This window comes from Filicampus tigris, chromosome 16 (assembly GCF_054856515.1).
Source record: "Filicampus tigris isolate MCC_2025a chromosome 16, RoL_Ftig_1.0, whole genome shotgun sequence".
NCBI classification, from domain to species: domain Eukaryota; kingdom Metazoa; phylum Chordata; class Actinopteri; order Syngnathiformes; family Syngnathidae; genus Filicampus; species Filicampus tigris.
The window spans coordinates 12,399,837-12,421,530 of record NC_141232.1 but is presented as its reverse complement, the minus strand read 5'-3'; the positions used below and the strand labels follow the sequence as shown (position 1 = coordinate 12,421,530).

Here is a 21,694-nt window from a genome sequence, read left to right as displayed (position 1 = left end):
ACAGTGCTCATGACTGAATGTGAGCTGTTGCATTAGTTGAAAAGTGAGTGAGCCGGCCGGCCGGTCCTTAAGCGTTGCCTATCAAGGCTTCCCGCCGCACACGCGGCACTTGTGTGGATTTCGCGTCTGGCGTATGTCCAAAAAAAGCAACTGATTGAAAATCTAGCTCACCCTTGCCACCATGAGAGTGACTGCAGTTGTTGTGAGTGCGCTTTAAGACAAACTCCAAGCCAGCAGAACGAGTCGGCATCCGTCTCTGTCACGCGGCTGTCACCAGCGGAGCGCCGAAGCAGTTAACTCATTCAGTACCGTACATTTCCAGACCCTCTTTTACCCTAACGCTCGGAAAAAAAAAAGAATAAATTCCTGGGATTGAATGGTTGGACTGTGAAAAGACATCAATATGTCTTTGGGATTGAATGAGTTTATTGTATCAAAACGTGTGATATGATGTTTCACCTTCAGGAGGCGCTCGTCCTCCTCTTGAACACGCAATTAGTTTTCAACTCTGGGAAAATATGCACACCGCTGGATTTGACGGGAGATTTTGAAGCTAGATAACACTTTGTCAACACCACCGAATGTGTAGCGCACCATAGTATTTTTTTTATTTTTTCATTATTAGCGACAAAATGTGACTTTGCAAAGCAGCTGTAATCATATGACTCCGCTGAGAGAAGTCACACGCTAGATTAGTCGTCACTGCAAGAAATGGGTATTTTAGAGCACTGCGTTACTTTCTGACGGCATCGCGGGTCATACGTGTCATTTCTGGTGTCTTCCTATGCAGGTCTACAGAGGAGCCAATGGAAGAGGAGCCTGTTTTGTAAGAGGGCCGCCCGCCCGCCCACACGAATGCCACCATAACCTCCTCCTGGCACCTACTCTACCTACTTATGGATTGTGTATAGGTACACACACATTCACACTGAGTGGAAATGTTGTGGATGACCTCGAATGGCGGAGGAAGCGCTCACAACACAAAGTCGGTTCTCTCCATGGGAGGAGCAGACAAATTGTAAGCGTCTCCATGGCAACTGGAGGAGGGGCATGTCGGCATGGACACGCCTCTCGCGTAACGTTGACTCTCCCTCCTCTCCTTTCGACCTGCGCACAGCACCACCGAGTCCCCTTCTTTCGTCACCTCGTCACGTCTGTGAGTGACAGTCGGACAGTGCGGCTCTTTGCTGATGGAGCACGAAGTTGGAAGATGAACGGAGGATGAGGAGGAACTAGGTGCCTTTTTGTCCACACACACACACACACGCACACACAATGAGAACACGGTCAATCAGAAACAATAAATAGCAACCACCGCAGCACCTCAGCAAACAAACCAGCCAATCAGGACTGAAGGAACACAGCAATGCGCACACACATATAGCTGTCTCTTCACTTGGTCACTTCATTTTCTTGTCCTTTTCTCATCTGGTTGCCTTAATTTGTCAATTTTATGTATTTTCGAGAGTCAGAGGGAGAGGTTGTGACAGATGGAAACACATTTAGAATTGAGGGGGCTGGGGTCCGGCCAGCTTTAAAGACGCTTTATTTATTCTTTGAAATATATCATGTGTGTCACTTGAAACCACCACCTCTTTTTTTTCTTTTTTTTTTTTCTTTTTCTTTCCTCTCGAAAGGCGACCGTGGGATTGTGGCGTATGACCACCCTGTCCCTCTTCTTTTTTTTTTTTTTAATTTTTTTTTATTTCTAGGAGTTGTTTGTTTTTGTTTTTTATTTGTACTGATGTCACATGTCCTGTCTTGTTGCCCACAGCATCACAGCGTCAGTCATTCTTTCTAAATCTGTATATACTTCTGTGTAAAAAAAAAAAAAAACACACAAGAGTTTCTCTTTAATTAACAACTCTACAAGTTACCGAACAAGCAAAAATTGGATTCATTCACGAAACACTGAAGCCTGTAATCCTCGTGACAAGAGGATTCATTGAGGGCTGTTGTATTTTAATGCGTTTAGCTAGGTTTATTTAGGTGTGTCTGATCAATTGAATGTGAAGATGGGTGACAGTGACAGAAACAAAAACATTCATACAAATACAATGATCCTTTTGATGCATTCTGAGCTTCATCTGTATATCAGCTTTTGCCAGATGACACGGTGTACTCGGAGAATTTTGGCAGCTTTGTGATGGTTTTCCCTTTTAATTAGTTATACATATTATACTGTGTGTGTGTGTATATATATATATATATATATATATATATATATAGATATATATATATATATCTATATATATATATATCTATATTGGAAAAACATGCGATATACGATATAGATGTTGACTATAGCAATATCGATATTATTGCGATATTTCTTATATGTACCTAAAGACGTTTTTATTATCTAATGAAAGAAGAACATTTTTTTTTTCATGCAGCATAAATAAGCAAGTCGCATCTGTTCTTTACAAATTGATTGTAATTCCCCTAGATAATGTCCAACTATTGGGTGGCAATGTGCTGTAAGTTTTCATCCGACTGGTCAAATTCAGCATACAAGAAGCATACAATTCCATAAGAAAATTAATGCATGTCTTTGCGATATGCATATGGCCATTATTGTGATATCGATATTTTTTCAATATATTGTACGTATATATATATATATATATATATATATATATATATATATATATATATATATATACACACACATATGCACACGTATACGCGTACATGTACGTATATATACATATACGTGTATATATGTGTGTGTGTATTGCGATGAAACCGTGTTTTATCCTAACAGAGTGGTTATATGAGTATATTCTATGAGGATATTTTCGACTTAAATGAAGTGCAACACCTGTTTAGTGTGGTCAAACATTTTGATGATGTTATTGTTGTCAATGGAGGTGGACAGCAGGCTCTGGCTCCTCTGGTAGGACCAAGCCTGGACTACATGTATGGAGATCATTGATAAATGCAAATTTGGGAATATCCAGCGGTGGCTGAAAACTCCATAATTGCAACTAATGCCTATATGCTTTTTTTTCCCCCCCTCCTTATTTGTTGTATGTTTGTGCACATGAGCAAGACCATGCAATGTCTCTCCCTTTAAACTCATTGCAAACTCATTTTGATCCAAGATGCTAAGTGATCCTTTTCGACCATTTCTGGGCTGCTTAGCTCTTCTCTGTTATTATTGTACAATGTCACGGTCCCCATATTGAACAAGAGGGTTGTCTGCATACATGTAACCTTTGGCACATAAAAAGGAACTTATTACAATTACTTAGAATACTTACAATTACAAACCTATAAAGGTTGCCTATAGATGCCACAAGATGGGCCGAAGCAAATAATGAAGCGAGAACCTGCAGGGAGGGGATCACTGTATATGATTTAGCAGTTGTCAGCGAATCAGACCAACATCAGGCACCGAGGAATGAAATTCTGTTGTTTCCACCCATTTGTTGTAAAAACATTGCAAACTACCTACAATGTGTGATCAACATCCACAGCTAATGAAGCTAATCCAACGTTTAACCTCACGCAAACTTTATCTCCCATGAATTTTTGCAGTGTAGGGTGTGGGTCGCTGCTGCAGAGTCTCATCTGTTCCAACCTATATCACACTTTTCGGACCAGTGTGCGTCTTGAGTGTTGTCATGGTGACACATCACCAACGCGCTTCATTCACTGCCGTCGACGGCTGTAGATGCCAAATATTCATTGTAGTCGACAGCGTTGGATGCTAACGCGGGCACAAAAGAACAACGGTACAGTGAAACATGCACCAAGTGGAATGCAATATTTAAGTTTTAAGCTGTCTGAGAAATTGTTCGATATCCTCCTAATAGTGCACTGAATTGTCCATGTGCTAGTATGATGACAATTCAGCGCACTAGTATCACCACGGTTTTACTAGTGTTGTTTTTCCCGTGGCCGCTCTTCAACTACTGTATGACATTTTTGGACACGTGTAGAGCTATTAGGCTCGACATGTTACTGTACACTGACATCTGCACTTAACTGGAGCTACTAGTGAAGTACTACGTTAACTAGTAGAATTTTATACTGTCGCTTATAGAATTCCAATGTCTTACTTGTGACGGGTTTTTTTTTCCACTACTGTATGACACACTGGTAGAAAAAGGGCAGGTTACCTGTGAGGCAAAACTGCACTTGTTGACAGCTGCATGCTACTAGTGCTGCTGGTGACATTGTGAAATTCTGCTAGTAGTTTTTTTACTAGTTGTACACAGACGTCACCTAGTGCACTGTTTTTTTTTTTTCATTTATCAGTGTTTTGACTTACACGTAATGTACTTCTTATCAGAAATGTCATACATGAAGACAAAGAGCATACTAGTACAATTCAGCGCACTAGTAGGATATTGGAAGTCATACTCAAAAGTCTTTCCATAACACAACTCTTTCAGTGATGACTTTTGGCTACGATTATTCAAATTCCAAAACAAATTTCCCATTGTCGGAATGTCACTGGCCAGGTTTAAGTCAACAGTCTTAACTGTCATAAAAGTGTAAAAGTTAACTCATTCACTGCCAGACTCTTTTACTCTAACGCTTGAAAAAAATTGGAAAAAAATATAAATGACTTCCTGAGATTAAATGGCTGGACTGTGAAAAGACAAATAAATACGTCAATGGCGGTGAATGAGTTAATCACTGAAGAATACAGCAACAACATAAATATATATTTTTTTAAAAAACAGCTCACCCTTTGTCAACCCGTAATGGAGAAGGAACAGGGAGGTGCTTGCAGACTAAATTGGTATTTTATAGATGTTGCTGGGAATAAAAATGATGTCTTTGTTTCAGAACAGGCACCAAAAGAACAATATGTACCATTGAAGTAGCTAGCTGTATGTTCGACGCAACATCTGCTTGGGAATCCAGACGCTCGTTGTACCCTTTTATGGGGGCATTACCAAAAAAAAACAAAAAGAGCACGACAAAGCCAAAGAAAAACAAAAACACTTAATCCCTGGAGGTGTTTCATATCACTTGAGAGAAATTTACTCTAAATTCTTCAACGCTCTGAAAAAACAAAAATATTAGAAGATGGTTAGATTACTTTTTTTTTTTAGTCAAACTGTTCCATATTGTATTGTCTTCATTCAATGCAAAAATATTAAGTTTATACAACTGTAACATGAAATGAATTTCCCTTTGTGTGAATCATGTTGACTTGACAAAAATGTGAACATTTGACCTATATACAGCCATAGCGACACTTTTTGGAACGCTTCAGAAAATAGCAAAAAGTGCTTCATGATAAATTGTACTGGAGTTAAGTTCCCCACAATCGAAACGCGCTGTAGACTCACAAACCTGGGCTAACACAGTAGGAAACTCACAATTAGGACCCGACCAATATGTTGAGTTTTTTTAGGCCGAGACTGTTTCCAAAATTGTGCAGAATAAAATTGCAAAAACTACCTATTATTTTTTCTAAATATATATAAAGAATAAGAACGTATTTTTCAGTCCCTTAACATTGAGAGCTATAAATATATGAACTATAGGCAGAACATTTAGCTGATTTACAATACTTTGTTCTTTAGTATTTGTTTACAAAAGAGAAAAATCTGCCGATGTTATTTGTGTGGGGGCGCGGGTTGAAAATCACTATCTTTGTCAATTTGTAATGTGTTTTTTAAAAAAAATCGGCTAATATCGGCCAGCTGATTAATCGGTTGAGCCTTACTCATAATTACAGTAAAATGGTACATGAAAGTTCACTCTGTGGCTAATGTACTTACTTAGCCATTATTGCTCAACCAATTACACTTCTCGCAAAAATTCCACGATATTGGCCTGTTTCACTTTGAACCAAAAATGCACAATAACCTTTACAGGTGACTTAATTTGACCTTCTCTCAAGTTTTGATTGCTATTATCCCCACGAGTAATATCAAGCCAAAATGGTCATATGTGTTTTTGTTGCCTGAGGCCATTTACTGTAAAAGCACAATTTGCAGCTGGGAAGCCGACTTCTGCTTGACGAAGTGACGATATACATTTTAGCGTTAAATCGACATTTGCCAAGACCAAGCATGTCCACGACTTTATAACACACACATACACACAAACAAACACGTATGACTTAATCCTCTCTTTTCTATGTTTGATACTGTGGTGTACATGTACTGTATGTCTTGCAAACACGTGGTGGCCAGGGGCAGGGTGGGCGTACATATATATTTGGACATTTGTGAGAAAAGGTTGTATTCAGTGGGACCTTGCTGTTTTTTTTTGTTTGTTTGGTTTTTGTTTTTAGGAGCAGGGATCTTCCCTCTTTTTTTTTCTTCTCTCGTCCGGCTCATGACCGAAAACCTTCAAATATCGTTTGGTTGGAACTGATCACAAGCACATTCCTTTTGTCCTTCTTGTTGATTGAAAAACTACGAGAGAAAAATTTTCCATTGTCTACTCACGTGTATATAAAGTGCATATAAGTGTACACATGTGCAATACAAGCTATCCAAGCAATCTATTACTGTGACTATTATTGATGATGAGACTTGTTTTCTTCCCTCCCGCCCTTCTTGTCGAATCGATTTCCTTTTGGTTGAAAGGGATGCTGACTCTCGTGGTGATTGGCACTCACATTCAGTTCAGGGCTTTGTGGATATTGCGTCGAAGCCCGTTTTCAATATCCTTCACTGTAAAGTTGTGATGTTGATCCTGAATATCTGTTTCTTTGTTGTTTTTTTTTTTTAAGTGGGCCTGTTGTTAAACTTGTCTGGAATCTCAATAAAGCAATTCACTGACTGCTGCTTGCATTTCACTGAATGTGCGTGGCAGGCTCCTCTATTGACATGAATGCACATTTCTAATGATCCGCTAATGTTTTTTAGCATTTCTATGGATTTGGCTCAATTCTGTCCGGCAAACTTTGCTCCCAATTTTCAGGCCACGCGGGACATACAGTGTATCATGGAAAACTGACTTTTTATTTTTTTGGAATGGCTGCTCACTCATCAAGTGGTCAAATGACACACCAAAGTTAATCTTTATCTGCCTATTTCAGTGTGTGTCACTCAGTGTGGTGTTCCGAATTTTGTAAATTGTGTAGTCACGTTGAATAATTTACATAACGGCCCCTGTCATGCCCCTCATGAGACTCTAGCTGTGGCCAGACCACCCAGTATGAAACTAGTAGGCTACAAGCCAAAAGGTCAGCAGAGCTCCATTGGATTTGTTTGTTGGAATTTTTTTAATTTTGGAAGAAAAAAAAATGCATACTGTATGTCTCCATTAAAAAGTCTTATCCACTAGCTCAATTTTATCATTTTGTGACAGTGTTTTTGATAAGTTATTTACAGCATGCAGGTAGCAGCGTCAATACAAATGACCAAAATGAACCTGGTTTTATTTTTTTTTTCTAACTCATCTGATACATTAAGTTTGCCAATTCATTTTACAAGAACACAAAAATGATTGCACTCATTGTGATCTCTGCAGTGCTTAAAAGGAAGTCAACCCAAAAATGTTCTTGACAATATGTTCTATGCGCCTTCACTAGTCTAAACACACCATTCTGGTTAATATTGTGTTTGTGGAATACGAGTTAAGCAGCAAAATCCACCCATTTTTGTCCATCTCAGGGGGCGGCCATTTTGCCACTCGCTGTTGACTGAAAATGACATCACAGTCGCTTATGGCTCAGATAACGACCAATCACGGCTCAGCTTCGGAAAACATTTGAGCCGTGATTGGTTGTTACCTGAGCAACCGTGATGTCACTTTCAATCGACAGAAGTGACAAAATGGCCGCTCCCTGAGATGGCTAAAAAAAATTGTGGATTTTGCTGCTTAACTCATATTACACAAACATAATATGAATCAGAATGGTGTGTTTAGACTAGCGAAGGCGCATAGAACATATTGTCAAGAACATTTTTGGGTTGACTTCCACTTTAAATGCAAAACACTCATTCCAAATTACAAATGTTTATAATTGTGTCTTGGGAATTTTGAGACTTATGAATGGCTGATTTAAGGATAACGTGACTTTTTTTTTTTTTTTTAACAACTAAGGATGTTTTTGCATGTCCTGTGTTTTCCACAGTGAATGAAGTTAAAACTCATTCAATCCCAAAGACATATTTATGTTTTTTCACAGTCCAGTCATTCAATCTCAGGAATTTATTCATATTTTTTTTTTCAAAGGTCAGGGTAAAAGAGGGTCTGAAAATGTCTGTTATTGATTGAGTTAATAGTACCTGTAGCCCACTTCGTTTACATGTGATATTGTTTATCACATCACATTTGTGTGGTAAAAGGACAAAAATACAGCAGGTTAAAATAATGTTAATCTTTTAAGTGCATTTAGATAGAGTAGATCCACTATAATTGACATTTGATACAAAGTTTGATGATTAGTTGGAAAAGTACAGTATACAGCATAGTGGTGTCTAAAAAAGTGACTGATTGGACATCTCATTTGGTCCAAGTAATCTTTAAGATACTCATAGACATTTCACAATGTATCAATCACATAGTGATGTTTTAGCCTTTCAATGGAGGAAAGTAGCATTTCATTCACACACTGATGATAACTGGAGGTCCAATATCTTGCTGAAGGATACCGACAAGGCCGAGGGAGAAGATGCTCGATTCAAGCCTCAAAATTCAGTCACCAAGTTTGATTTACGTGTCTGGCGAGTAGATCTTGATGAGGTGCTGCAGTTCGCTCGGGTAGCCGCTGAGCGGACAACGGCGGTTGGCTTTCACGTACGTGTAGATGCAGCGGTAACAGAAGACGAAGCCCGATGTGGACAGCACTGTGGCGTTGACGCGAAGCCGCCTGCAGAGCGGACAGCGCGACACGTCGGCCGCCGCGGAGTGCGCACCGTCCGTGTGTAGGTGGAGAGGGGGCGGGGGCACGGGGAGGGACGTGAGGCTCTTCACGGCGGCCTGGTTGTCGGACGAGTACCACCACTCCAGGAACTGCAAGAAGAAGACCCCCAGAGAGAGGGAGGTGGATAGGGAGACGGCCACGCCCCTCGTTGCTTGCGACATCAACCACCACACCCTCTGCAACGCGCTGCAAACAAAACAATGCATTTAGAGGCCTGGATTGAAGAACTTTATCCATTATATTGTTATTTATATCTACCTGTTGCCGACCGGGCTTCCCATTTTGCTTGCTTTCAGCTCCATATCTCCGATATCTCGCTCGGTGAGTCGAGCCAGTCGGACCCTCGCCAGCCACAGCAAAGGATTATGGGTGCGCACCGCTCCGAAGACAAAGAGCAGCTGCTGGCAGAAGATCCACGCCCGCCAGGCCGAATTGACGTACGGGTAGGCCGCCACGGCTGCCCGGTACAGCCTCTGACTCCTGCTCTGCGCCAGCCGTATGGAGAAGTCCTCCTCTTCCCTTTGCTGTACAAACATGGCCTCCAGCTTAGTCCGCAAATACGGCACGAGGCACAGGAGAAGAAGGGAGCGCCAGCGGGCCATCGTGTGTAGGCCAAGACCAACAGCAAGGCCCTGCCCTGCTGAAACCCTTTTCAGACCATAGAAGTTCTCAGAGAAGGAGGCGCTACAGTGGGATAGGAAGTGCTTCTGCAGGAGGACGTCGAGCAAGAGGTAGAACTCGTCAAAGTGTCGCCACAGGAAACCAAAGCGGGACGGGTTAGACTCTGCGAGAACCTGAGAAGATAAGAAAAGAGGCCAAAGTATTGTTACAAACATGCCTTGCCCGTAAAGTCCCAGTTTACATTGGCTCAATGATTCTCAAAGTATCAGAGGTGTTTTGTTTCAATGGATTTATTGCAATTGTTTAAATTTTGTTTTGGTGTGTCTGAAAGTACTGAGCATGGGTGGTTCACCTTGATGGCGTGGCTCAGCGCTGGTTTCACCGCCTCCATCAGAGACTCCTGAGCCAGAACCTCAAAGATGGACGGCTGGTCTCGCACATTGCTGGAGGTCAGATGAGCGCCGGCCTCAGCCATGACTACTGCACACCTGTCAATCACCATCAAGAGGATGAAAACTGTATTGTTACCTCTTGTTGAAATGTGTTCAGGAAAAAAAAACTATTAAGTTAATAAAATTGTGGTTGAATCCCAGTATGGATTTCACATGATTTCAAAAGTACAGGGACACGTCACTTCGAAGTTCCCAAAGACACTTCTCTCGTACAGATAATGACGAAATCATGATTACGTGAAACTGTATGTATGCATTTTTGCAAAATGTGGGGGGAAAAAAACAAAAACACGCGATGATAAATGATCGTTTCGTGTCATACAATGAAGTAAAGCATGACAACATTCCTCACCCTCGACCTTAACTGAATGTTAGCTGTAAACGAACAGGACTTTCTGATCGCCTCTGATGTTCCTTGGCGTCTATTCGAGTTTCGTTGACATCCCACGCTGTCATTTCAAACACTTGTCCATTTTAGAAGGAAACACATAAGCGGCTGTTCGATTTAGTGCACCGTGCATTGATGTTGTCTGTCACTCGCTTGAGAACACCACTACTTCCGCATTACACGCCTTTTTTTTAAACCAAAACTTTATTTAAACGTTCCGCGAAGTCGCGCTTTCAGTAGCGTGATTAACCATATAATAATCATTAAAAAAAATAATAATAATTGTAAAAATAATTAGTGTAAAGGACCACACTAGTCCTTGTATGCTTTTTATTTTGTCTGGACTAAAGCAGGTTTTATTACTTAAATGTGTTTGTTTACATTGTGCTTTTCTATAAATATGAAATTCCGTATATATGTACGTTGGAATTGGATGGTTGATTTGTGCTCTGATGATTGAATTTTGTCTTTTGAGTGACACTGTAGCGCCACAAGAGGATGACGCGTAAAGGTAGACACACAGGTGTGGGTAATTGGGAAGTTGATTTATTTGAGCCTGAGCCACAAAGTTTTTTCTCCAGACCCTATCTTGATATATGCTTAATTTTCACTCAGAAGAGGACTTTGACACCTGTGTGATGATGATGATGCTGCTGCAACTAAAATAAAAGACACCTTTGCATCAGTCGAGACTCTCTTTAGGGATCCAAGGGTTGCTACAATTAGAATTCATTAATTTATCATCCGTACCGCTTAACCTCGATGATGATGATAATAATTATTAATGTTTTTATGTGGCCAGTGATACCTATAAATTTAAATCCAATCTTACTTTGGGATTTTCCCCCAAAAGTGCACACCCACACGCATATTCCCAGTCAAATTCCACTGTATCAGTCTTTATATAATCCAAGAGTCCATGAAACAGATGGATGGGGAGACACCACACAGCCCCCAGGCGGTATTAAGAGAAAATAGGAGGGACAGAGGGTGGATGAAAACATCTGATGAGATGCCAGTTTAGTGGATGAGAGGAAACATTTGGTGATTGGAAAGGATTATGGGATTACTGACACAGCTCACTGGCTGCACCAAAGTCTCTCCCATCATCATCGTCGTCGTCGTCATCATCTGGTGGCATTGACTGTCTCGCTGGAATGTTTTCTGCAAAAGGATGGAGCTCCTCAGCAGGAATGGTGAGTTCACGTGTTGCGAATTGAATAAATAAGACTAGTTTTAGCCTGAATTGTATTATGATAAAACCCTGCCACTTACGTTTTGACCTTTTTTAAAAATAACATTTTAGCGTTTTAGGAACATGAAAAATGTACTCCCAACAGTTCATGGAATGTCTCTTGTTCTCTGTTTACCACTGTGGGACATTAAGAAGGTCCCTCAGCCTTCAAGCAAATAATAGAAAAATGAAGATTTTAGTTGTATTGTCAGGGTGCCAGGGATCCATCAGAAAGGAATGAATCCAGCTGTTCCACTTTAAATGATGATGATGTAATTATACTCAGAGGGCAGGATTGTTCAGATGACAAAAGCTATGCCAAAAACATGTGTTATTTATGAGACATGGTTTAAATGTCAATGTGATTATTTAAGAATGCTTCTCTGGCCAGACTAGGTATATGGTGAGTCCATGGTTATTATGCATATTAACATAGACCTCTTTTTATGGGAAAAGGAACTATTGGGTTTTCTGCTTGATTTTTTTTTTTTTGTTGTTGTGATTGTGTGATCACTAAATACCACTACCTATTTTTAAAAGGCTTCAGTACGATAGTCTATCAGACTACTACACCGGACAAGGGTGTAACAAAACTAGTGTTTTCTTTTTCATTCAAATGTGGACGCTTGTATGATTCAATAGTCAAATAATCACATTGTCTTTTCATAGGTGCCAGAGTGCTGACTTAGAGATTGGACGAAGTGAGGTGCAGATTGTGACAACTAACCACCACTCCGCTGCTCTACTCATGCAAAAGTTGTTCATCTCTCCAACAAAGCATGCGCCTCCTCCTTACCAGGCTTCTTTTACTCCTTCTAGCCATTGGTTCACCTTCCTTCTTTTTCCCCTCGGCGGAGTGCACACGGTTATGTCCCCGCCATTGCCTTTGTTACGAGCACACTGACTTGGTGGACTGCCGTGAGCGTGGGCTCGAACACGTTCCCAGGGGGCTCCCGCACGGCACCTGGCTCCTGGAGCTGGGAGGAAACAACCTGAGTGAAATTTGCACCAGAGCCTTCACCGGGCTGTGGTCCTTACGGGTGCTGGTGCTGGCCAACAGCCAGATACAGGCCCTTCAACCACAGGTTGTAGTGAAGTATAGATGATACCGACATTTAACTGAGCGGCGAATCATTTAATTTTTTTTTTTTTTTCGTATCCACAGGCATTCTTTTCCCTGTCCTACCTGGACAAGCTGGATCTCAGTGGGAACCAGCTAACAAATCTCCCCGCTGACTTCTCAGTGAGCCTGTCTGCACTCCGGGAGCTGCGACTGGAGCACAACAATTTATATCGTCTGTCTGCATTCAGGTTCTGCTCATTTGAATCTAGACCCTCCCCTTTTCAGGACACAACTGCAGCACTTTATCAAAGTTTTACACTGTCATCAGATCTATGTTTTAGTCAGCAGGCTGCATCCCGGTTCGATGATTATGATGATTGTTATTATGCTGCAATCCGTATGTCCCCAACTATATATTGTTTTGAAATTCAAACAGAAAAACAAGCTGGGGCATCATTAGTTGATAAGGACTGTAAGGACTTTTTAGGCCCAGATCACGGTACGAGAGAGTCAGCCCAGTCACCCTGAAAATGATAAGCAGAACAGAAAATGGATGAATGGATTAAATTGAAAAAGGAAACAACATACTACGCCCAAGACAATACACAACACAGTATTTATCCAAAAAATCAGATCCTTTAATTTGACTACCATTCTAGTTTTATTCAGATGACACTAAAAGCACAAGTCCCTGTTCACATATTCTGTGTTTCTGAAGCTGCTACAATTTTTTTTATCAGCCATGTTTCAACCTAAAGTACCAGGAACACTTGTATGCATACTTTCAGTTACTAGAACTAAAAGATTCACATTGCCCATTTGTCGTCAGATTACTGAACATTTCCTTCATCTGAGCCTAGTATCTGTGTTACATTCCTCACATCAAGACCTTTGTTTCCCTCTACTGCATCTGTCCATACGTCAGCTTTGAGTACCTGGACAACGTCGAGAAATTGGACCTCAGTCATAACCATCTTGTCTCAGTGGGCCCTGGTGTGTTCAGAGGCCTCTCACGGCTCAGGCAGCTCTACATGCACAACAACAGACTGGCTGTAGTGCTCCAAGGAAGCCTTGACATGCTGCCTGGACTGGAGGTAAAAATGTGAGGCCACTGCATGATTCTGGAGAGAAGCCTTGTTACATAATTCTGACTTGTCCGTCTGTCTGTGCAGGTGCTCCAGCTGAGTCATAACAACATTTCCGAGATCGCTACACAGGCTCTGGCTCCACTCTATAGCCTGGCAGTTCTTGCTCTGGAGGGAAACAACCTGCATCACTTGAAATTCAAAACCTTCCTCAGTCTACACACAACAGCGACACACATCCAGCTTTCAGGTTGCCTTCTACACCCTTTCGTATGTCCTTGTGACAATACAAAATGCTCTATTGCGCACTTTTATATTTTCAGTGAAGATGCGCACCTGCGCACCACTTATATGCACCCCCGATTATAAACCATTTTAGGCAGCGGCAGGGGGGTGGAACATCAATTACTCACTGCAGAATTTACCCTCTACAAATTTCAAAGGACATACTTGCCCAACTGCACTTCTCGTCTTCACGAATTTGCCGTCTTCTCACCAGGGAACCCTTGGATCTGCGACTGTGATCTGCACCGCGTCTTCAGCAAGATCCTTCACGTTCGCCACCTCCACATCGACGACTACCGCAACGTGACATGTCACCGTCCGCCGCAGCTGGCCGGGGCTTCTCTGGCTTGGGTAGACAGCCAGCTGTGCATCGCAGAAACCGCCACCGTACTCGTCATCACCGTCACCGTGCTGGTCACGGTGGTGGCGGCCGTAGTAATGGCAGAACGGAACAGGAAAAGGAACCACGGCAAGAACTGGGACACTGAATCCCAAAACCACACCCACAGTCCCCCATCCTGAGAGCAGGGTCACGGTTGAGTTGGAGCATATCCCAGCTGACTTAAGTGAGAGGCAGGGTAGTCCCTGGGCTGGTCGCCAGTCATTCACACCGATAGACAATTTTTGTTCTTCCATTAAACTAACATGTTTGGAATATGGGGGGGAAAAAAATCATACAAAACTCACGCAAGCACCAAACAGGAAAAGACCGGGGCGGACTTGAGATTTAAAGGCATCCAGCCGGGATGGTCCTTTTTTTTTTTTTTTAAATGTATTTATTTATTTTTCTTAAATACGACCTCAGTTCATGTTTTTTATTTATTTATTTTATTGGTTTGCATTTTCAAATGTATACATTTTTAGGGGAGAAATCAGTAAATAACTAACTTTTCTGTCTTGGTGGGCGTCAGGGAAGAAACCGGACCAAATGTGTCCATTCAAAATCATTGTACATATACATCGCTAATAATTTTCAAAAACGGCAATCAATCGGCAATAAAATGTATTTGGACACCTTTATTTTTGCCCACTTCAACCTCTGAAAATATCACAAGGATTAGACTCTCCATTGCTGATTTATAAGAGAACGAGGAAATGAGCATCTTGCATGAAATCTGTCTCATGCCGGATCTCTCTGACGACCGAGACCACTATACGTCGTTGAGGGGGTGTTAGACCGGCCCGCACAGAAATACACCGGCCGTTCGGGAACCTCACAAAAATCCCAATGGTCACCACGCCCCCCGTTGACAGCTCACCTGTGACTTATTTCTAGTTCTCAGGCTGATTGCAAAGTGAACTAATTTTCTAAAACATTTTTTTCCTGTGACAGTGCGGCCTGACAGATGGCAGAATAGTGTAAATAATAACCAAAAATATGTATAGTTTGTGCACTTCCCAAACAAGGGTGCATTTCAGAGGGTGTGAGACACTGGACTTTCATAAGGAAAATAAATACTATGTTTATTTTGGTTCAATCTGCCCTCAAAAACATGACAATCAATGCCTTTTCATCTGAAAATTAGATTATTTTTAAAGGGTGCCCAGACATACACACAGCTATATACATAGTGAATTTGTCCAAACTTTTATCTGCTTCATTGTGTCTTGAAATAACATGGGAATCCACCACAACTAGCAAATAAACCTCTTGTGAGTCAAGCTACTGCAAATAATACATACAATAACTGTACTTTCTCTTTTTTGTGAAACGAATTAAAATAAAGAGAGAGTGTATACCACAAACATCTTGTCCATTCACTCAGTCTCTAAAGCACGTGTCCTGCTCAGGGTCACATGATGCTGGAACCTACCCCAACTGACTTCGGATAAAAAGATACACTACACTCTGAAAATAGTCGCCAGTCAGTCGCAGGGAACATGTAGAGGCGGACAACAATTCGCATTCACACGATCACGGAGTAGGAACAGAACCCACGCTGCTTGCGCTGAAATCAGGCGAATGTACTACGAAGCCATCAGTGAAATTATCTTTGTGGTTTTCCTTCAAATTCATTTTGGTAGTGATGCATTGAGACCAAAAAAACCAACAACATCCGTATGTTTAAAGTTTATCCACTCATGCATTTAATTTTCGCTTGCTCCCATTACGGCCACAGATGAGCTGGAGCATATAACCCAGCTGACTTTGAGTAAGAGACTGGGTACAATCTGGACTAAACCTCTACACAAAGGTGTTGAATTTCCCCCTGGAGGGATTATAGCAAGTGTAAAAATGTAAGTAAATTAAAAGAAAAAAAAATCATGATTGTCTAGTTAGGAAAAAAATAATCATCTTTAACAATTTTATTACGGTTTGTAGACCATTCAAGGATTAGTGCTGGACTTTATGGCACAAAACAAAAATGTCCATATCATTTATATCATGGAGCAAAACAGATGTAATGAAGAATGTTTGAATTTCTGTGTTTGTGTCTGTGTGTGTGTTTGTCTTTCCTGTATTAGGAAGGCAGAGATCAGTCAACAGCTCAGATTACCACTGTTTTTATCCTGTGGGCTCCCTCTATACCATTTATTGTTGCATATACAGAATGGTTGTAATTGAAGCTAATGCTACAACCAAAAAAAACTCTTCATGAAATGATGTCCCAAAAATTTGTGCAGCCATGTTGGACTTGTGTCCCAAATAGGCGATCTCTGCATCTCTCGGTTGGGAGTAAAAAGCCGAGCAGACTGTAACAACAAGGATTAGAGACAGATTTAGTGCTAGTTACTGAAAAAAAAGGGGGGGATGGGTTAGAGTGATGCAAATGACCTGTTATATAGCACTAAATGTACTCAGCAGTGTGTGTGTGTGTTGCGTGTTTAGTGCACGTGTATTTGAATGTGCTTGTGTGTACGTCTATCTGACTGTGTGTACGCGAGTGTATAAGTGTCTTTTTGTGCGTGTGTGTGTGAGTGTGGTTACTTGATAGACATAGGTCAGGAATGGTCACTAACCGATGCCACTAGTACTTTGGACTTTGGATTTGAACATTTCTATTAAACCAATGGCAGATCATTTTAAAATCGTTTGTCTATTTGTGCCCTGCAATTGGCTGGCCGCCAGTTCATCGTGCACCTCACCTCTCACCCAAAGTCACCTGGGATGGGCTATAGCACACCTGTGACCCTGGTGAGGTTAAGTGCCACATGGATGGATGGATAATGATTAATGACGCATATTCTTTGATCATTATTCATCAGACTTAACCACACTGAAGGATTCCTCTGTTTGTCCAGCAAAAAAAGGAAGCACATGGTGACTTTATAGACACCTGTGCACTTAACGTTATTTCCATGTATGATCTTTACGCCTTTTCGTGTCAGAGCTGTTTGTCGGTGCAAGAGGAGCGTTTGATATACTCCCTCTGTTGTTGGAAATGCAGTCGGACAGAATGATGCCGAAGAGGGGACGGACTGAGCGAGAGAACTGAGCAAAAAGAACAACACAATCAAAATAGCAGCCAAACAGCGGCAACATTACAAAGATTTTATCTACCTTGTGGGGAAGGAACATGACAAGCAGCAAAAAGAACAGGATCTGGCAGTTCAGCAGAGGACAGGACAGGACAGGACAGGCAATGCTGCTGGTGTGTGGTGGAAATGACAATGAAGACTGATCCAACCGCAGTTCTACTGTGCATAAACAAAACAGTTCAAAGGTGAGAGCCTACTTAGACTAGTTCCAAAACACGTTACTGTTTGAACTTTGCCACACCGAAAAAAAGAGATTTTAAAGGTCAATTTGGAGTAATCAGTCAAAAATGAACGCAATTCAAATACAGAAGGGTTTATCTTACTATACAAAACATTCCCTCTTCCCCTTTTACTCATCATGGATTGATTGAGAAAATGGCGTGCGTGGGCTTATGAGGCCTTGCAGTAGGTTAATGATTACATGGCCTCTGCGTACCACAGTTTGTCCACGCTCTTTCGCTAGACCTCACTGAGCACAAGTGAAGTGAGCTTCAGGAGCAATGTCAGGGAAGCGCGTGTGTGTGTCTGACTTCGAGGTGGAGGCCAGGAAGTTTCTTCCTAAAGCTGTCTATGACTACTACAGTTCTGGTGCCGAGGAGCAGATCACGCTGGCTGACAATGTGGCGGCCTTCAAAAGGTATGGCGCACGCAACAATGTTACCTTTAATGGCAAGTATTGTTTTTTTTTTTCCCTTTATGTTGAACGGACTCACGTGTGTGCAATTTAAATTTCAATTAACCTAACACCTTTTTGGAATGTAGGTGGATGCCCTCCTGTGTTTATGATGTACGTTTGCCTTTAATATATCATAATGATGATAGTGCTCAGTTTTGATTGGCATGTGTGCAGTTGCAGTTTGTAAAACTTAGTTGGTTGATTGCGCGGGTGGATGCCAAATACGGGACTTTTAATTCACATTGTCTTGTCTCCAAATAGGTGGCACACTAATTGAGACTTATCACATTTGAGATAGATCCCAAAGTGTGCTTACACAGTGAGATAGCGTTGCGCAGAATAAACATACAGTATGTTTGCATACAGTGCATGTAATGAGGTGGCGCTCTTTTATCACTTTTCCATTGGTTGGACAAACACGCATAATCAGATCAAGCACAATGATATGAAGTTATCTAATAATAATAATGGTAAGTAACGTAAAGCCATCAACACTCAGCTTAGAGCCACATCTGTTTTCCACGTGCTAACAACTTAATTACAACACATCAAGAAGGTGTGGGTTTGTTGTCTTTTTTTATTATTATTATTATTATTATTATTAACAGAGTGATCCATCTGATTGTAGGTGGCGCCTGATCCCTCGGGTGTTGAGGGACGTGTCCTGTGTGGATCTGAGTGTGTCGGTGTTGGGCCACAAGCTCAGCATGCCCCTGTGTGTTGCAGCCACCGCTATGCAGAGGATGGCTCATCCAGATGGCGAGACAGCTACTGCAAGGGGTAAACACACGCAGTGACTTTGTTTTGTTTTTTGTTTTTTTTTATACACCATGAACCTGGAATTGAAATAAGACTGATTGAGATGTGATCCGAAGCATCCCGCATCATTGGGTGGACGTGGGGTTTAAATATGTTTACACACACATACACACACTTGCAACCATTAGGTATTCTTTTGTCATGTTGAGCCCCCCCGAGAAGGCAATTTTTGGACTTAAAAATAATAATAAATACTCCTTCTAAGAGGGCCTTCACACAGATTGGTGCTCAGGCTGTATATTAAATACAATGCTCTCGAGCCATACTGTAAATATAAAAAATATTCAAGTAATTGATGCCACACACCAAAAAGGTTTATAATTTCTTATTGATGGTGGAAAAGCACTGTTTTTGTCTAAAAGAAACTCTTCAACTCACTTCAACAAAATTCTGGCATAGTACGATGAATGTCTAAATGAAACTCCTCAACTCATATCAATACAGTTTCTTAAAGCGTAATGACATTGATGTGACTTCAATGGCTTGTCCAGTGACCACTGCAACAATCGGAGTCGTATTTTTTCCCAGCATGCCGAGCAGCGGGGACGGGAATGATGCTGAGCTCGTGGGCCACCTCCACAATCGAGGAAGTGATGTCAGCGATGACAAGCTCGCCAGGCGTCGGCGGTGTGCTCTGGCTGCAGCTCTACATCTACAAGGACAGAGAGCTGACTCTCTCGCTGGTCCGCCGAGCAGAAGAGGCGGGCTACAAGGCCATCTTCGTTACCGTGGATACGCCCTACTTGGGGAGGAGGCTGGAGGACATGCGGAACTGTTTTAAATTGCCTTCACATCTCAGGTAGGACTTTTGAAAAGTCTCACCAATGAGGACGAAGAGCATACTAGTACATGGACCAAGGATATTAAGAATATCGAATAAATGTCAGATCAGCTTTCCACAGATGAGCATGTTGAAGGACATTTTGTCACGCTTCCCCTCATTCACGCTCATACGCCCCACGTGTGTTTATGTTCCAGATTGTCTAACTTCTCAACAGACTCCTTGGCTTTCTCGGAGGGAGACTATGGCAGTGACAGTGGCTTGGCTGTTTATGTCGCAAAAGCCATCGATCCTGCTCTCTGCTGGGATGACATTACCTGGCTCAAGAAAAACACACACCTGCCTGTGATTGTGAAAGGAGTGCTAACTGGTACGCGTACACACAACACAGTGGCGACCATTTTGTCACTTCTGTCGACTGAAAATGACATCACATTCGCTAAGGGCTCGGATGACGACAAATCACGGCTCAACTTCAGAAAACAGGAGAGCCGTTATTGGTTGTTGCTTGAGCCCTGAACAACTGTGATGTCATTTTTAGTTGACAGAAGTGACAAAATGGCCACCCCCTAAGATGGCTAGAAACAGGTGGATTTTGCTGCTTAACTCATATTCCACAAACAGTATTAATCAGAATTCCATGCTTAGACTAGTGAAGGCTCTCACGAATGCTCACCTCTGGAAATAAACCCATATGGTATATTGTGTGTGTGTATGTGTGTGTCTGTATTCAGGGGAGGATGCTGCCAGGGCCGTGAACCATGGCGTTGATGGCATCTTGGTGTCCAACCATGGAGCGCGACAACTGGATGGTGTTCCTGCCACGGTGTGTTATATATATATATTATATATATATATATATATATATATATATATATATATATATATATATATATATATATATATATATATATATATATATATATATATATATATATATATATATATATATATATATATATATATATATATATATATATATATATATATATATAATATATATATATAATATATCATATATAATTGGCCGCCAGTTGCCATATATCATTAACATTTGAAAGATGCATGGTGTGATACATTGTTGTCATTTACAACCATTTTTTTGCTATAAACAGCAGTACCAGAAAGACCAATGCCTTACACTAATGATAACCAGACATTCCTTTTATGCATGTGTGCGTGTATTTAGCTTGATGTGTTGGAGGAGGTTGTGGAGGCAGCAAAAGGTCGCTGCGATGTCTACCTGGATGGCGGAGTGAGGCGAGGGACCGACGTCCTGAAGGCGCTCGCCTTGGGAGCGAAGGCTGTCTTCGTCGGTCGGCCTGTGCTGTGGGGCCTTTCCTGTGAGGTGAGGAAAGCCAAGAGACTCTACTTGTGGTGGTTAGTAAATTTAAAAGTTGACCAGCCTGGACACTTCTCATGTTATGTTAAACCGGTCCCAACTTAATAGTTGTGAATAATTATGAATGAATAATTATTTCAGGGAGCTATCTTCTGTTGCCAGGTAACAGAGCGGATAGCAGGTCTGCCCCACAGTCAAGTCTTTTGACCAAATCTTCATCATTTTCCCCCACAAATCCTGGATTATGTGTAAATTGTGTGACGATATACCAATTAGCAAATTGATGGAATCAACTAAATATGTTTACATACAATTATGCAATATGTCTGGTGTTCAGGGGGAACAAGGCGTTATTGCAGTTCTGCAACTTCTCAAAGAGGAGCTGAAACTAGCAATGGCCTTGGCAGGTAGCACACACGCACGCAAACACACACGCACGCAAATCTAGACATATCTACTAGTAATCATTTGCATTTATGTGAGCAGGTTGTCGTTCCCTATCAGAGGTAAGCAGATCCTTGGTCAGGAGAGTGGAGGTCACTTCAAGAATTTAAATTGGATCACCATGGATGCATAACTTCTTTCTTGAATTGGAAATACAGTACAGTAAAACATTA

General features: G+C 41.5%; 4 protein-coding genes across 14 annotated transcripts in view; 3 read left to right on the top strand and 1 right to left on the bottom strand.

Annotated features, from left to right (window-relative positions):
* The window catches only part of hdac5 (histone deacetylase 5), a 48,465-nt gene extending 41,706 nt beyond the window's left edge, over positions 1 to 6,759 (top strand). For 8 of the 11 annotated variants that reach the window (XM_086055313.1, XM_086055307.1, XM_086055309.1 and 5 more), the window contains 2 exons: positions 791 to 826; positions 912 to 6,759. In XM_086055313.1, coding sequence (XP_085911439.1) covers positions 791 to 826; positions 912 to 951 — 76 coding nt within the window. In that variant the 3' untranslated portion in view covers positions 952 to 6,759. Of the gene's footprint in view, positions 1 to 790 lie in introns of all 11 variants that reach the window. The other 3 variants (XR_015090092.1, XR_015090093.1, XM_086055305.1) reach the window with 3 other exon arrangements.
* A 1,362-nt stretch (positions 6,760 to 8,121) lies between these two features.
* Positions 8,122 to 10,482, bottom strand: pex12 (peroxisomal biogenesis factor 12). The gene is made up of 4 exons (XM_086055865.1): positions 10,277 to 10,482; positions 9,825 to 9,960; positions 9,110 to 9,645; positions 8,122 to 9,037 (listed from the first exon to the last, which is right to left on the bottom strand). Exons 2-4 carry the CDS (start codon positions 9,945 to 9,947, stop codon positions 8,641 to 8,643), a joined length of 1,056 nt encoding a protein of 351 aa, XP_085911991.1. The 5' UTR covers positions 9,948 to 9,960; positions 10,277 to 10,482; the 3' UTR covers positions 8,122 to 8,640.
* Positions 10,483 to 11,338: 856 nt separating this feature from the next.
* On the top strand, positions 11,339 to 15,719 carry LOC147134785 (uncharacterized). Its single transcript, XM_086056778.1, has 6 exons — positions 11,339 to 11,508; positions 12,216 to 12,631; positions 12,712 to 12,857; positions 13,535 to 13,703; positions 13,782 to 13,944; positions 14,194 to 15,719. Exons 2-6 carry the CDS (start codon positions 12,326 to 12,328, stop codon positions 14,499 to 14,501), a joined length of 1,092 nt encoding a protein of 363 aa, XP_085912904.1. The 5' UTR covers positions 11,339 to 11,508; positions 12,216 to 12,325; the 3' UTR covers positions 14,502 to 15,719.
* A 2,181-nt stretch (positions 15,720 to 17,900) lies between these two features.
* On the top strand, positions 17,901 to 21,694 carry hao1 (hydroxyacid oxidase (glycolate oxidase) 1). The gene is made up of 8 exons (XM_086056255.1): positions 17,901 to 18,096; positions 18,764 to 18,915; positions 19,483 to 19,753; positions 19,933 to 20,105; positions 20,470 to 20,561; positions 20,925 to 21,083; positions 21,415 to 21,484; positions 21,564 to 21,694. The coding sequence occupies exons 1-8, from the start codon at positions 17,960 to 17,962 to the stop codon at positions 21,629 to 21,631; spliced, it is 1,122 nt and encodes a 373-aa protein (XP_085912381.1). The 5' UTR covers positions 17,901 to 17,959; the 3' UTR covers positions 21,632 to 21,694.

What these genes read in the sequence shown, in the direction of transcription:
- pex12 (XM_086055865.1), bottom strand. Translation starts at nt 9,947, where the DNA reads ATGGCTGAGGCCGGCGCTCATCTGACCTCCAGCAATGTGCGAGACCAG. An exon ending in CGCTGAGCCACGCCATCAAG is followed by an intron (nt 9,646 to 9,824) that starts GTGAACCACCCA and finishes TTATCTTCTCAG; the next exon opens with GTTCTCGCAGAGTCTAACCC. An exon ending in GGAAGCCCGGTCGGCAACAG is followed by an intron (nt 9,038 to 9,109) that starts GTAGATATAAAT and finishes TTTTGTTTGCAG; the next exon opens with CGCGTTGCAGAGGGTGTGGT.
- LOC147134785 (XM_086056778.1), top strand. Translation starts at nt 12,326, where the DNA reads ATGCGCCTCCTCCTTACCAGGCTTCTTTTACTCCTTCTAGCCATTGGT. An exon ending in TATCGTCTGTCTGCATTCAG is followed by an intron (nt 12,858 to 13,534) that starts GTTCTGCTCATT and finishes TCCATACGTCAG; the next exon opens with CTTTGAGTACCTGGACAACG. An exon ending in ACATGCTGCCTGGACTGGAG is followed by an intron (nt 13,704 to 13,781) that starts GTAAAAATGTGA and finishes CTGTCTGTGCAG; the next exon opens with GTGCTCCAGCTGAGTCATAA.
- hao1 (XM_086056255.1), top strand. Translation starts at nt 17,960, where the DNA reads ATGTCAGGGAAGCGCGTGTGTGTGTCTGACTTCGAGGTGGAGGCCAGG. An exon ending in TGGATGGTGTTCCTGCCACG is followed by an intron (nt 20,562 to 20,924) that starts GTGTGTTATATA and finishes GCGTGTATTTAG; the next exon opens with CTTGATGTGTTGGAGGAGGT. An exon ending in TGTGGGGCCTTTCCTGTGAG is followed by an intron (nt 21,084 to 21,414) that starts GTGAGGAAAGCC and finishes TCTGGTGTTCAG; the next exon opens with GGGGAACAAGGCGTTATTGC.